This window comes from Heterodontus francisci, chromosome 10 (genome assembly GCF_036365525.1).
Source record: "Heterodontus francisci isolate sHetFra1 chromosome 10, sHetFra1.hap1, whole genome shotgun sequence".
Lineage (NCBI taxonomy): Eukaryota > Metazoa > Chordata > Chondrichthyes > Heterodontiformes > Heterodontidae > Heterodontus > Heterodontus francisci.
This window is the reverse complement of record NC_090380.1, coordinates 26,649,042-26,664,713: the sequence shown is the minus strand read 5'-3', so window position 1 is coordinate 26,664,713 and position 15,672 is coordinate 26,649,042. Positions and strand designations below refer to the sequence as shown.

The 15,672-nt window shown below is 42.0% G+C and overlaps 1 protein-coding gene across 2 annotated transcripts in view; it reads right to left on the bottom strand.

Moving 5' to 3' along the window:
• Nucleotides 1-454: 454 nt before the first annotated feature.
• cdadc1 (cytidine and dCMP deaminase domain containing 1) overlaps nucleotides 455-15,672 on the bottom strand; it is a 59,660-nt gene continuing 44,442 nt past the window's right edge. For both annotated transcript variants that reach the window (XM_068040299.1, XM_068040300.1), the window contains 3 exons: nucleotides 7,146-7,335; nucleotides 4,556-4,610; nucleotides 455-3,147 (listed from right to left, as the gene is read on the bottom strand). In XM_068040299.1, coding sequence (XP_067896400.1) covers nucleotides 2,294-3,147; nucleotides 4,556-4,610; nucleotides 7,146-7,335 — 1,099 coding nt within the window. In that variant the 3' untranslated portion in view covers nucleotides 455-2,293. The remainder of the gene's footprint in view (nucleotides 3,148-4,555; nucleotides 4,611-7,145; nucleotides 7,336-15,672) is intronic.

Here is a 15,672-nt window from a genome sequence, read left to right as displayed (position 1 = left end):
GAGCTGTGGCTGGTCATTTTTAATATGATTTAATATGTGCCTGGTGCCTCTGGGTGGTGATAGAATCCACAGTCGATAGGTGTGGCTTGACATTGCATTGTCAGTATACCATTTCCATCGATGACTTAGCTTCATGAAATATAAATAATTGCTTTGAATAGGTTATTACCTTTCAACTGCAAATCAATCACACTTCCCGACAAGTACGGTTCCGCCTACTGCACTATGAAATTATTAAATTGCCAGTCAATTCTCCATTTAATTCACTGGCTTCTACTGCACTATTCATTAATTTGCTGACGCTTTAGACTTGATTCTGTGGTGTCTACCGTTTCATTAATTCACTGCTGCCTATGTAGCTGTGCATGTGTTCATCAGTATATCCTTTTCTCGTCGCCAAAGAATGACGATGGTTTACGTTTCCCGGTGTATAGCATAAATAAAACAGAACACATTTTAAATTTAAACTCTCTAGTTTATTAATTTTTAAATCTTCACAATAGTGTAGTCTGCTGTATATTGTCCTCACATTCTTTGGGAACATTGATATACATATCCATTATTGTTCAAGTGTTCACGCCCTTCCCCGTCCGTTGCAATGTCAGACGAGATCGATTAGTATTATAGAAGCTGAGCACTTTGATACGTTATGACAAAAACCATTAAAGAAACTTCAGAAGAACACAAAGCATGCAGGGGGAAAAGATGATTCAATCTATGTTACATAAAGCACGTCAAGGAACCTAAAGTAGAGCTTGAAAGCACTGCCCAACTTAAACTGTGCTTGTGGAGAATATAACATTCTTTACATTGGACGGATCCAGCAGTTGTAATGAAGACAAGCTACAGTTCTACCAGAATCAGCTATATTACTGGAAATGTTCCAGATCCAAAATAACCTGATAACAGGAAAAGTCTGTTGTAAAGTGTCTTTTGTGTTTATTTATTGATATTTATATATCAATGCAACTTGTAGTAAAACTGCTAGTAAACATAGGAACAGGAAGGGGCCATTCAGCCCCTCGAACCTGTTCTGTCATTCAATTACATCATGACTATCTTAATTTACCTGCCATGGTTCCCTATCTCTTAATACCCTTGCATAACAAAAATCTATCAAACTCAGTTTTGAAATTAATTGATCGAGCCTCAACAGCTTTTTGGGGAGAGTGTTCTGGATTTCCACTAACTTGTCTGTGAAGAAATGTTGCCTGACCTCCCCCCTGAATGGGGTTGAATTTTAAAGTTATGCCCTCATGTTCTGGATTCCCTCACTAGAGGAAATTATTTCTCTCTACTCTATTAACTCCTTTAACCAATTAAAACACCTCAATTAGATTACCCCTTACTCTCCTGTGGTCCAGAACATACAAGCCTAATGGGATGTTTTAATTGGAAGCCATGGGAGAATGTAATATCAGCAAAACTATCCATTTGTTTACTGGTTAACTACCCAATGCAGTAGTGAAACGACTGAAGTGCAGAGATAATGTATTAAAAGATAGCAGAGAATCTTCTTTACCCCGAAACAGAATTGGTCAGAGAAGACTCATGAACATCAATTCCCAGCAGTTGTCCTTTAGTCGAATCAAACTTGCATAGAAACGCCAATTTTTTTTGTGAACTTCTCTACAAAGCTTGAAACAGTCTATCAAGCTGTGGCTGACTCCTGTTTTAAAATTAGCAGGAGAGGTAAAGAACCAAGACAGTTTGAGATCATCCTATTCAAGACCCACCATCCCTATACTGGTACCGAGGTGATGCAAAGAAGAATATATAGATCTTGTGAGCAGATGAAATTGTTGCAAAGGTTTGTAATGAGTAGCTCATGAGTCTGGCAGAGTTAACTGTAAAGCCGAATTGTAAAGCTTTTAGATGAGTAAACAGTGGAAGGGTCTGGATACAGAAAAGGCTGCTTGTCCTAAAGATAAAAGAGGCTTGTGAAAGCTCAGAGATACAGCAGTGAGAAGTAGCACTGGCATCTGCTGTAAAAGTTACTGTAATGTAAAAGGAGCCTAATAAACTACAGTGTGAGCTTAGTCAATGATTTGAGCAGAATTAAAATGTTACATGCTGGAACAATGATGTCCCATAAAACTGGTGTGTGGCCCATACCGCAGAGTAAAGGTAGGTGAGAGGTACATCTCAATCACATCCTTCATCAGCAAAATGTGTCAGCTGCTTTGTTCCCAAATTATTTAGTTCAGTAATATTTTCAGGTAGTTTATTCCATACTCCAATTATCTTTCACATAAAGGAAGTTTGTTAGACTTCCCTCCTTACTCTAACCTCCCTAGATTTTTGTGCCTCCAGATATTTGAGTCACTACAGAGGGACTCCTGCTTTCCAGTGGAGAGTTAGGTGGAGGCTGTCTAGGGTAGTGTGATAAAAGGGGCAGGCTGCCGTCGTGAGTTCCAACCTCTTCAGACAAGTTATTTAGGCCCCCAGTGGGTGAGATTCCTTCATATCTGTCGCATAGGTTTTGGTACTCAGAGGTATGTTTGTTTATCAGATTGGCAAAACCCTCTCTCATGGTTGACTGTATTTTTTCCCCAAGGTTTTCAAATCCCACTTGCAGGCCTTCTTGCACTTTGGAGCCCACATCCGATACAGCAGTAGTCAAGGCAGTATGAAGTGATGCTCCTATGTTGCTCAGTCCCTGGGTTAAAGAGCTTTCCATCACAGATACTGTCTGAGATAATGCTCCCTCCCTGCTAGCCTGCAATGCAGCAAATTGTTGGTCCAGCACATTTTGGACATCAGACATGGAGGTATTCAACCTTGATATGGTCATTTCCATCCTATCCACCATATCATTCATCACAGTGTGTAATGAAGTCACAAGACTCTGCAGATAGATCTGATGCTCTGCCACCACCCTCCTTTTGAAAGCTGGCTCGCTGATCTCCAAATTTAGCAGCTCCTCCGTTTGGGATTCAGACCTAGGAGCTTTCAGTGGCCTCTTCAAATCACCTTTGGCCAAGGGAGATTGGGGGTCCTCCATACTTGCCATGCACCCCAGTACCAATGACTCACAAGATGGTGAAGGTTCTGTGCTGGAGCCCATTGTGCACGTGGTGGCCCTGTTAACGATTCCTGGGAAAATGATGCTCTGGTGTGTGCAAGGTTTGGTTGATCCTCGTTTTCCTGTGGACAGAACACAAGTGAAGGTACAGTCAGTGTGCTAGGAGTTACTGGGTGCAAATCCACAGCATTGCTCCAAGTGCCATGAAGCAGAAACATGTCCTCTAAGGAGCAGCCACAGACACTTTCATTGCAGGCACCAAATCCTATTCAGTGAGGAAAAAAATCTAACAATTGAAGTCCTCACCAGAATTGGTGACAACGTTGAGGGCTTGGCTTGTATTCTCTTGAATTTGACTGAGGGAATATCTGATCAAGCTGTTTAAAATATTAAAAGGATTCAATAGGGTAGATAGAGAGAAATTATTTCTTCTGATGGGGAAATCAGAAGCTGGGGAAGGGGAGAGGGGGGTGGTGGTGCATAATAAAATTAGAGCTAGGCCAGGAATCACATGAAGGGTAGTGGAAATCTGGAATTCTCACCTTCAAATGCCTGTGGATGCTCAGGGTCAATTGGAGCTTTCAAGAGTGAGATTGATAAATTTTTGTAGGGTAAGGGTATCAAGGGAATTGGAGCAGAGAAAGGTAAATGGAGTTAAGGTGCTGATCAGGGATGATGTAATTGAATGGCAGAGCAGGCTCAAGGGGCTGAATGGCCTACTCCTGTTCCTAATGATCCTGAAAGGTAGAGGCTAAAAAGAAAGTGTGTACCAAAGTTAGGTATTGTTGTTCTAGTTCAGTATCTCTGTCCTGAACCTTTCCTGTACATTCCATTGTAATAACTCTGAGGAATCAGATCAGCACAGTTGCATTGAACAGCGCTTTTCCCAACCTTGAACCAAAAGATCTGTTCTTATTTTCAAGCAATTGAACGATGGCTTTCAGTGATTGTTAAAACTTTGCCAACAGTGGCAATTACAGCACTTGAGAGAAAGCTGTAGTACTTGTAAATTCTTCACGCATTTTGACCAATTGTTCCAAAAGTGAGCTTAAATTGCCAACATACATTCCCCAGGAAGTCGCCACATAGACTTTTAAAACCAGAGTTAGAACCCAGCTGTGACAGGTGTACTTAACTTGCAACTACATGACTTGTTTATCTGACTCAGACAAATAGCTCTCTCTCTTTGATCTCTCCATATATACAAATGAAAGAATGGGTAGGAGACCTGAATCCATATCTCACAGAGATCCTTTTCTTGGTTAGTGTTTTGTGGCCCTGTAGAGAGCAGTGGCAGGAAAGATCAAATAAACAAACTGACGATGGTGTACCAAGATCAGTAGAGCAGCACTCTTTTGCAAAGTTATTAGAAGCAATGTAAGAGTGTCTTTGGAAACGGCACACATGATCCACAACTGTTCTTCTGTTTGGCAGTACATTGCGTGCTCTTAAAAGCGTAACATTCTATTCAAACCACGGGTTTATTCAGTACATAAAGTTAGTGGTTAGCAGCAGTGAATAGATACTCACTGTGAACAGTTCGGATACTTGACGTTAAAATACTGTTGGCTGGAGCTTTCTGCCACTGTTAAAAAAAAAATTCAAATTGGAAGTTACATGTAAATCACTTAAAATAAAATTTTGAATTAATCCCCTCTAATAGATACTTATAAATCAGTCACTTGTTCATGTATCTCATCTCTCAGACTGGACCTCACCATTGTAATAAAATTGCTCACAGGTTTTAGGCTATTAAAACTCACCTACTCTAAAACCTTGGTAACAAAGAACATTTAAATAATGGCATCTGTTTTCACTCTTTAATTAGATTCTATAGGGGCCACAGTGATACTCTGTCCCAGTGTGGGGCCTCATTAGACAGCAGTGTGGGTCAGAGTTAGGGTATAATATCCTACAGCTGACTATGGGTGAGACTGTTACCCATTCTAAACCTATCCATTTAAACAAATTTAAAATTGGGTCCATATATGAATCCCATTCCCGTCTGTGGAGGCTCCATACTTGGATTCGACCCTGGCCAAATATATATTAATCCTATGTTTGAGCCTACAGTCTTTATTCAGGAGAGTGTTTAGAATGTGGCACTCACTACCACAAGAAGTGGCCGAGTCAAATAGCATAGATGCCTTCAAAAGGAAACCTGACAAGTGTATGGCAGAAAAGGGAATAGAAAGGTTTGCTGAAGGGTTGAAAGGAGCCAGATGGAACAGGAGGAGACTCGTAGAGTATAAACACCAGCAGAGACTATTTTGGCTGAATGTCCGATTTCCATGCTTTATATTCAATGTAGTTCTATGTAATAACGGAGCCTATTATATTTAGTGAGCGTGCCACATCTATAGAAAGTAGAACTTGCATTTATATAGTGCCTTTCACAACCTCAATGTTTCAAAGCACTTTATAACCAATGAAGTACTTTTTGAAGTTTAATCGCCATAGAAAACACGGCAGCCAATTTGCACAGAGCAAGATCCCACAAACAGCAATAAGCTAAATGAATGGATCATTTGTTTTTGGTGCTGGTTGATTGATAAATGCTGGACTGGACTGTAGATGGTGGTAGGCCAGTAGCTAAGAACCTACAATATAAACAGGCTCTAAGAGGTCATGTTCAGGACTAGATTAGAACCGGTCAATAGACATTAATGGACCAATAATCTGCAGGTATAGATATGGTGTGGTCTTGGCACCGAGTCAAGCTTACAAATAAATACAACAGACTATTAGAAAAAGGCATGATATAAAAAGTAACACGCTGTGATAGATGTAGTGGTAGTGTCACGCAGGTGTGCTAAAGAGGATACGATGATTTAATGGGTTAATGTGTTATATATTAATTTAAAATGACCAGAACATGTTGACATGTTATCATCACGCTAGCAAGACATTACAACACACAAAAGTTCAGTAGGACTTGAACTTCTATCATTGACCAACAAAAGCAGATTAGAACACTGCACTTGCATTCTCTCTGATGGGTCCCTCCCATGAGTATCTCTCTGTACCAATAATCTCATGGTCACTGTACGTAGTGGGTTGTGTAATATGATTAAAAAGCATCAAACCAACATCCTATTGTTTCCAAGTTTATCAGCTTGTTTAAAGGGTATCTAGATACGGATTATCCTGTAAAACTCAATGGTTCGAGAATTCAGTTCTGTAGCATATGTTTTCTCGGTGCTGGGGTGCTGCTTTGGGTGCAAATGGCATCCATGCATTCCTGGTGCAGGCTGCACCAGAGGCCACTTTGGGATCTTTTACATCCACTTAAGAAAACAGATAGCGCCTCAGTTTAATTTCTCATCTGAAAAACAATGCAGCGCTCCCTCAGTAATGCAGAGACACCTCAGCTTAAACTGTGCACTTATAACTCTATGGGACTTGAACCCACAACCTTCTGACTTGGAGGCTATCACTGAACTCGGGTTGACATCTATCCTAAAACGGAGGCTAGCTAGCAGGTTTACTCTCCCCTTGTTAGCAAGTTGCTTTATCCATTCTCGCAATGTGGCTGTTAATGTCAGGGCTGGCATTTATTCCCATCCTCAACAACCTTGCTTGGCTACTTCTGAGGGCAGGTAAGAGTCAATACTGGTGTGCTGTCACATATTGGGCAGACTGGAAAAGGACAGCAGGTTTCCTTCCCTGAGGACATAAGTGAAACAATTGAGTTTTTAAGACAATATGGCTGCTTCATGGCCACTTTTACTTCTAATTTCCAGATCTTTTAAACCAAATTCAAATTGCCATGCTAGAATTTGAAGTCACGTTCTCAGTAACATAATCCAGTAACATAACCAACCACTGCATTACTGTATGTATTGTTAAGTATAACACAGTTCACCCAACCACAGAAGAAGTGTAAAATTCTATGAATTGTTTTAAAACATGGAATACACAAAGCTAAAAAAATTCCAAACTCGCAATCTCACTGACCAGGATTGCAATAACAAATCAGTGTCTCTGCAGCTGAAATAAAAGCTGAGAAAGAGCATGGTTACTCAAACTATGATTAGAAGCCATGATGCGAGAGGATTGATTGACCTTTTATGTTCCTGGATTTTTCTTGTGTCCTTATGATTTGTAATGAGGTACTCACTGTAAACTTCCTCACTCCTTGTAGACCAGAGAATTTCTGATAGGATATATCTGCCTTTACTTTGCCAGCATCGAGGTCACCTGTGTATATCTGTTTGATACCGGCATTGTTTATTAAAGGTACGCATTCATCACATGGGCATTTAGTAACAAAAATCATTGTTTTTTCTTCATCTTTAATATCCTGACACCTGCAAAAGAAACACATTGAATACTTAATAAATGGAGGGTGCACAATTGTCTGCCCAGTCTATGCCCTGATAAATCACAAGACATAGTCATCCACTGCCAAGAGTATCCTCAGGGCTCAATTAAATTGCATACGTTAGTGTTCCTTACTGTGTTCTATACGCACACACCATGAGGATATTAAAAAAGATAGTTTTTTTTAAAATTTTGCATCTGGATCAGAGGAACTGATCAGTGAGTTTTGAATTGCACTCCCCAGATAAGGTTGCGTGGCATTGTGATCTGAAAAACAGTCATGTGTTAATGTCAGTAACATTAGTTAGAGCATTTAACATCATTCTAAAGTGTTTTAGTCTCAGTTGATACTTACTTTCGAGCCGACTGAAAATCTGTACACCCTACGGCATAATGCAAATGGGCACAAGCCGTGAGGATGCTTTACATCATGTTTACCTGTCCCCAGAAATGAATGCCCATCATCTCACAAATCTTGCAAAACAGCGAAAAAGCATTAAAGTAGCATAAATGGAAAATTCTGGAAACTCTCAGCAAGTTAGGCTTAGCGTTGCCTGAAATTGTTGACTTATTGCTTCTCTCCACAGATGCTGTGCCAGCCTTGAAGGAGGTTTCTAGCATTTTCTGCTTTTGTTTCATGTTTTCAATATCTACAGTTTTTTTTGTGTATTAGCAACATCAACGTTTAAGTTAGACTCCAAAATAAAAGCAAAATACTGCGGATGCTGGAAATCTGAAATAAAAACAGAAAATGCTGGAAATACTCAGCAGGTCTGGCAGCATCTGTGGAGAGAGAAGCAGAGTTATGTTTCAGGTCTGTGACTTTTCATCTGTATTTCCAGCATTTGTTTTTATTTTAATTTAGACTTTATAGTGATACAGTCACAAATTACATGTAATGGCTCAACTATTCATCTTCTCATATCGTAATGAATTAATTGACCAGCATAGTTTATTAATTAACAGTTGGTTTCCTCCTCTCAATTTTCTCTTCATTTCATTACTCACATTCCACCTCAGGCAACCATGGCCATTAATTTTCACAAAGCAGTCACACAAATGAATGAATGACCAGATAACCTATTTGTTTTTTTTGTTGTGGTATTAATTCAGGGAACAATATTGGCCAAAACACCAGGAGGAATCTCCTGCTCTTCAATGGAATAGTGCCATGGGATCTTTTTGCATCCACCTGAACAGGCGGATGGCCCCTCTGTTAAAGTCTCCTCTGAATATGGTACCCTAGACAATGTACTGCACTGGGATGTCAGCATGGATTACAGAACAGGAGTAGGCCATTTAGCCACTTAAACCTGTTCTGCTACGATTCGGTCATGGCTGATCTGCGATCTAACTCCATATACCTGCCTTTACCTCATATCTTTTAATACCTTTGGTTACCAAATATTAACAAATGGCCCAGCCTCAATTGTCATTTGCTGAAGACAGTTCCAAACTTTAACCACTCTGTGTGTAGAAGTGTTTCCTAATTTCTCAACGAGAGGAAACATTTTTTCCTCTATCTACCCTGTCTGTTCCCCTTAATATCTTGAAAACTTAGATCAAACCACCCCTTAACTCTCTAAATTCCAGGAAATATACTGTAGGGGTTTGTGTATTCTCTCCTAGTAATTTAACCTTTGGCATCCAAGCATCATTCTGGTAAATCACTCACTCCCAGGTCAATAAATCCTTCCTAAGGTGTACTGCCCAGAACTGTTCACAGCAGTCCAGGTGTGCTTGAACCATGCCTTTGTGTAGCTGTAGTATAACTTTTACCTCCTTGTATTCTAGTTCCCCTGATATAAAGGCCAGCATTCCATTAGGCTTTTTGATTATTTTTTGTATCTATCCATGACATTTTAATGATCATGTTACATGGGCTCCTACATCTCTAGCTTTTCACCAATTAGAAAGATCTATCCTTTATAGGTCCAAAGTGAATGATCTCACATGTCTATATTGCAATCCGGGGATGCAGTGGCGTAGTGGTATTGTCACTGGACTAGTAACCCAGAGACCCAGGGTACTGCTCTGGGGACATGGGTTCAAATCCCACCATAGCAGTAGGTGGAATTTGAATTCAATTCATAAAAAAAAAAATCTGGAATTGAGCTAGTCTAATGATGGCCATGAAACCATTGTTGATTGTTGTAAAAACCCATCTGGTTCACTAATGTCCTTTAGGGAAGGAAATCTGCTGTCCTACCTAGTCTGGCCTACATGTGATTCCAGACCCACAGCAATGTGGTTGACTCTTACATGCCCTCTGAAATGGCCTAGCAAGCCACTCAGTTGTATCTAACCGCTACGAAGTCTATAAAAAGGAATGAAACCGGACGGACCACCCGGCATCAATCTAGGCACCGGAAATGACAACGGCAAACCCAGCCCTGTCGACCCTGCAAAGTCCTCCTAGCATCTGGCGGCTTGTGCCAAAGTTGGGAGAGCTGTCCCACAGACTAGTCAAGCAACAGCCTGACATAGTTATACTCACGGAATCATATACCTGACAGACAATGTCCCAGACACTGCCATCACCATCCCCGTGTATGTCCTGTCCCACAGGCAGGACAGACCCAGCAGAGGTGGCGGTACAGTGTTAGGGAGGGGGTTGCCCTGGGAGTCCTCAACATCGACTCTGGACACCATGAAGTCTCATGGTATCAGGTCAAACATGGACAAGGAAACCTCCTGCTGATTACCACCTACCGCCCCTCCCTCAGCTGATGAGTCTGTACTCCTCCATATTGAATAGCACTTGGAGGAAGCACTGAGGGTGGCAAGGGCACAGAATGTACTCTGGGTGGGGAACGTCAATGTCCATCACCAAGAGTGGTTCAGTAGCACCATTACTGACCGAGTCCTAAAGGACATATCTGCTAGACTGGGTATGCGGCAGGTGGTGAGGGAACCAACAAGAGAGGAAAACATACTTGACCTCGTCCTCACCAATCTGCCTGTCGCAGATGCATCTGTCCATGACAGTATTGGTAGGAGTGACCACCGCACAATCGTTGTAGAGACTAAGTCCTGCCTTCACATTGAGGATACTCTCCATCGTGTTGTGTGGCACTACCACCGTGCTAAATGGGATAGATTTCAAATAGATCTAGCAATGCAAAACTGGGCATCCATGAGGCGCTGTGGGCCATTAGCAGCAGCAGAATTGTACTCAACTACTATCTGTAACCTCATGGCCCGGCATATCCCCCACTCTACCATAACCATCAAGGCAGGAGACCAACCCTGGTTCAATGAAGAGTACAGGAGGGCATGGCAGGAGCAGCACCAGGCATACCTCATAATGAGGTGTCAACCTGGTGAAGCTACATCACAGGACTATCTGCGTGCCAAACTGCGTAAGCAGCATACGCTAGACAGAGCTAAGCGATCCCACAACCAACGGCTCACAGCTAAGCTCTGCAGTCCTGCCACATCCAATTGTGAATGGTGGTGGACAATTAAACAACTAACTGGAGGAGGTGGCTCCACAAATATCCACATCCTCAAATGATGGGGGAGCCCAGCACATCAGTGCGAAAGATAAGGCTGAAGCATTTGCAACAATCTTTAGCCAGAAGTGCTGAGTTGATGATCCATCTCGGCCTCCTCCTGAAGTCCCCAGCATCACAGATGCCAGACTTCAGCCAATTCAATTCACTCCGCGTGATATCAAGAAACGACTGAAGGCACTGGATACTGCAAGGGCTATGGGCTCTGACAACATTCCGGCAATAGTACTGAAGACCTGTGCTCCAGAACTTGCTACGCCCCTAGCCAAGCTGTTCCAATACAGCTACAACACTGGCATCTGCCCTGCAATGTGGAAAATTGCCCAGGTAAGTCCTGTACACAAAAAGCAGGACAAGTCCAACCCAGCCAATTACCGCCCCATCAGCCTACTCTCAATCATCAGTAAAGTGACGGAAGGTGTCATCAAGTGGCACTTGCTTAGCAATAACCTGCTCAGTGACGCTCAGTTTGGGTTCTGCCAGGGCCACTCATCTCCTGACCTCATCACAGCATTGGTTCAAACATGGACAAAAGAGCTGAACTCAAGAGGTGAAGTGAGAGTGACTGCCCATGGCATTAAGGCAGTATTTGACTGACTATGGCATCAAGGAGCCCTAGCAAAACTGAGGTCAGTGGGAATCAGGGGGAAACCCTCCGCTGATTGGAGTCATACCTAGCACAAAGGAAGATGGTTGTGGTTGTTGGAGGTCAATTATCTGAGCTCCAGGACATCACTGCAGGAGTTCCTCAGGGTAGTGTCCTAGGCCCAACCATCTTCAGCTGCTTCATCATGACCTTCCTTCAATCATAAGGTCAGAAGTTGGGATATTCGCTGATGATTGCACAATATTCAGCACCATTCGTGACTCCTCAGATACTGAAGCAGTCCGTGTAGAAATGCAGCAAGACCTGGACAATATCCAGGCTTGGGCTTATAAGTGGCAACTAACATTCGCGCCACACAAGTGCCGGGCAATGACCATCTCCAACAAGACAGAATCTAACCATCTCCCCTTGACATTCAACGGCATTACCATCGCTGAATCCCTCACTATCAACATCCTAGGGGCTACCATTGACCAGAAACTGAACTGGAGTAGCCATATAAATACCATGGCTACAAGAGCAGGTCAGAGGCTAGGAATCCTGCGGCGAGTAACTCACCTCCTGACTCCCCAAAGCCTGTCCACCATCTACAGGGCACAAGTCAGGAGTGTGTTGGAATACTCTCCACTTGCCTGGATGGGTGCAGCTCCAACAATACTCAAGAAGCCCGACACCATCCAGGTCAAAGCAGCCCGCTTGATTGGCACCCCATCTACAAACATTCACTCCCTCCACCACCGACGCAGCAGTGTGTGCCATCTACAAGATGCACTGCAGCAATGCACCAAGGCTCTTTAGACAGCACCTTCCAAACCCGCGACCTCTACCAACTAGAAGGACAAGGGCAGCAAATGCATGGGAACACCACCACCTGCAAGTTCCCCTCCAAGTCACACACCATCCTGACTTGGAACTATATTGCCATTCCTCCACTGTCACTGGGTCAAAATCCTGGAACTCCCTTCCTAACAGCACTGTGGGTGTACCAACCCCACATGGACTGCAGCAGTTCAAGAAAGCAGCTCACCACCACCTTCTCAAGGGCAATTAAGGATGGGCAATAAATGCTGGCTTGGCCAGCGACGCCCACATCCCATGAATGAATTTTTAAAAATTGCCACCAGTTTTGCCCATTTGCTTAATCTATTCATATCACTTTGTAATTTTATCTATGCTTACATCTATGCTGTATACAATGCTGCCCATCTTTGTGCCATCATCTAAATAGTTGATATGTACAATGAATAGTTGAGGCCCCTGTGGGATGCTACTAGTCACATCCTGCCAATTAGAGCAGCTGCCATTATCCCTACTGTCATGGAACTGTATTTTTTTCTCCTCTACTTGAAACAGTGTGCCTTAAGACTCTGTTAAAAACAGTGTACCTTTAAGAGAGAGAGAGAAGTTTTAGATTTCTGAGAACAATGTGCCACAGCTGCATTTGTTATCTAGGCAACAGCAGAGAGTGAGGAGGTCACATAGTATAATGTTTCAATTTAACTGTCTAAAAACCAGCTAAAACCAGTTTTGAATGCCACCAGCAAAGCGTGCTTACTGGAGGAAAGAGCTGTCTATTTCTCTCAGCAGAAATTCTACAGTGAGCTACAAGCCATGTTAATTGTCTAAGGAGGAAAATATTCTTTGAAGAGACCATTTACATTGCTGGAGGTTGCAAAATTCCTTTTCTTTACTGCCAATCTAAGAGTCTTTGCTTCAAGATTGACTGTCTTGACTGATTGTGTTTGCTGGAATTTTCAGTAAAGTTTTTACCAAAAGACTGCCGATTTTTAAACATTCAAGTAGACCTATTGCTGTGCTCATCGTTGAAGAACTGTGTGATGCCTGCTGCAGCCGAAGTGTTTTGAATGCTTATTTACTAAGAGACTGTTTCATCAAACCCACATGGAGACTTCAAGTGGCATTTCATTATTTTTACACTAGGATACCTCACCCATCATGAGCATAACCCACAAAGACTAACAACCCAGTTATTTATTTATTCCTAAGAAACAGCTCATTTTTAAAACATGTCCAGTTAACCATTAATTTTTGAGTGCGTGAGAGAGAGAATGGGGGAGTTGGTTCAAAGAAGTTATAAGGTCTTTTGATAAAGCTTTATCTTAATAGTGTTTAAGGTTTAGTTTTAATAAATAGTTAATTTGATATTGTCTAAAGATACCTGGTTTGAACTGTTTTATTCTGGAGTTTACTAGAGTGTTTAATTTGGCTGTTTTCCGGTTCGGTGAGAAAACTTTAATAATATGCTGCGACCTGTGGATAGGACTGAATTGACAGTGCATTGCTCTCACCTCGGTTGTAACATGTCTCTGTCTCCATTCCTTCAGACAATTTATTAACCAGGTCAATAATTTGCCGTAGAATTATAAAATAGTACAATTCAGGAGAAGGCCATTTGGCCGATCGAGTCTGTGTTCAGTCTTTTGAAGAGCAATCTAGTTAGTCCCACTGCCCCATTCTTTCTCCATATCTCTGCATTTTTTCTCCAAGTAGTCATCCAATTCCTTTTTGAAGGCTACTATTGAATCTGTATCCAGCACCCCATCAGGCAGTGCATTGCACTCATTATGTAAAGACATTTTTCCTCATGTCCCCTCTGGTTCTTTTGCTCTATCGCCCCTTCAACCACTGGGAACTGTTTCTCTTTATTTACTTGTTATGAAAGTGCTTCTATTTTTAATTTTTTTTTTTTTGAGGACTCGTGTTTTAGAATTGTGGAGATGGATTGATTGAGACTGGGATTCCATGCATGTTTTTTTTTTAAAAAGGGTCACTGGAAGGACTCTTTAAAAACATTTACTGATCTCACATGTCCTCAGGTGCATTCTGCCTATGGGAGTTGTTTACAAGAGAAGTGACATGTCAAGATTTATGGTGCTCAAGAGTGGGTTTCATTTTTGAATACTGTTTTAAGTCAGTGGGTTTGTAGCCTGCTGAAAGAAACAAGCAGCTCATCTTTTCTCCACCTCTCTGAGAAACCTTGCAAATAAATCCAGTTGTGATAGCTGTAACGCCTGATGCCGCATTTCTCCTGAGAAGCTCCTGGAAGAGGCACAGTGGCGCAGTGGTTAGCACCGCAGCCTCACAGCTCCAGGGACCCGGGTTCGATTCCGGGTACTGCCTGTGTGGAGTTTGCAAGTTCTCCCTGTGTCTGCGTGGGTTTTCTCCGGGTGCTCCGGTTTCCTCCCACAAGCCAAAAGACTTGCAGGTTGATAGGTAAATTGGCCATTATAAATTGTCACTAGTATAGGTAGGTGGTAGGGAAATATAGGAACAGGTGGGGATGTTTGGTAGGAATATGGGATTAGTGTAGGATTAGTATAAATGGGTGGTTGATGTTCGGCACAGACTCGGTGGGCCGAAGGGCCTGTTTCAGTGCTGTATCTCTAATCTAATCAAAAAAAAAAGACTTTCTCTCGACATCCCATGAACGAACTGCTTCTGAAAAGATCCCAGTGACCCGTTTACGTGTTCTCGGATGCCAGACTGTATGCTATCTGGAACATAACATATCTTACCCTTTATCTTCAAGAATTAACAAGTACTTTGGCCAAAGCATCTTTATTTATCCTTTTCACCGGTGTGTGTGTTGGGTATTTAGGAGGGAATATATATATTTAATGTCATATTTCAAATTGTGTGTTAAAGCTTTCCACCTTTATTGACTAAGACTTGTGTAATAAATTAATACTTTTGTTGTTTATTAAAGAAACCTGGTTGGTGGATTTTATTCTGAAATAAAAATGTATATAATTGGGTAAACATTTAAATATATGTTGTTACCTGTGGAGAAGTGGAACTGGAGATAGAAAGTGTACTCCTCCCTCCTCAGTCGTAACATACTCTTATCTAAACCCTTCATGGTTTTAAACGCCTTTATTAAGTCTCCTTTTAGTTTTCACTTGTCTAAGGAGACCACCACCAGATCCTCGTCTGGCCACGTAACTGTAATCCTTCACCCTGGAACCACTCTAGTAAAATCACTTCTGTATGCTCTTCAAAGCTTTAACATCCTTCCTAAACTGTGGTGCCCATCAGAACATCGGCACTTACCAGTTGCACACAAAGAACAAAGAACAGTACAGCACAGCACAGGAACAGGCCATTCGGCCCTCCAAGCCTGCGCCGATCTTGATGCCTGCCTAAACTAACACCTTCTGCACTTCCGGGGCCCATATTCCTCT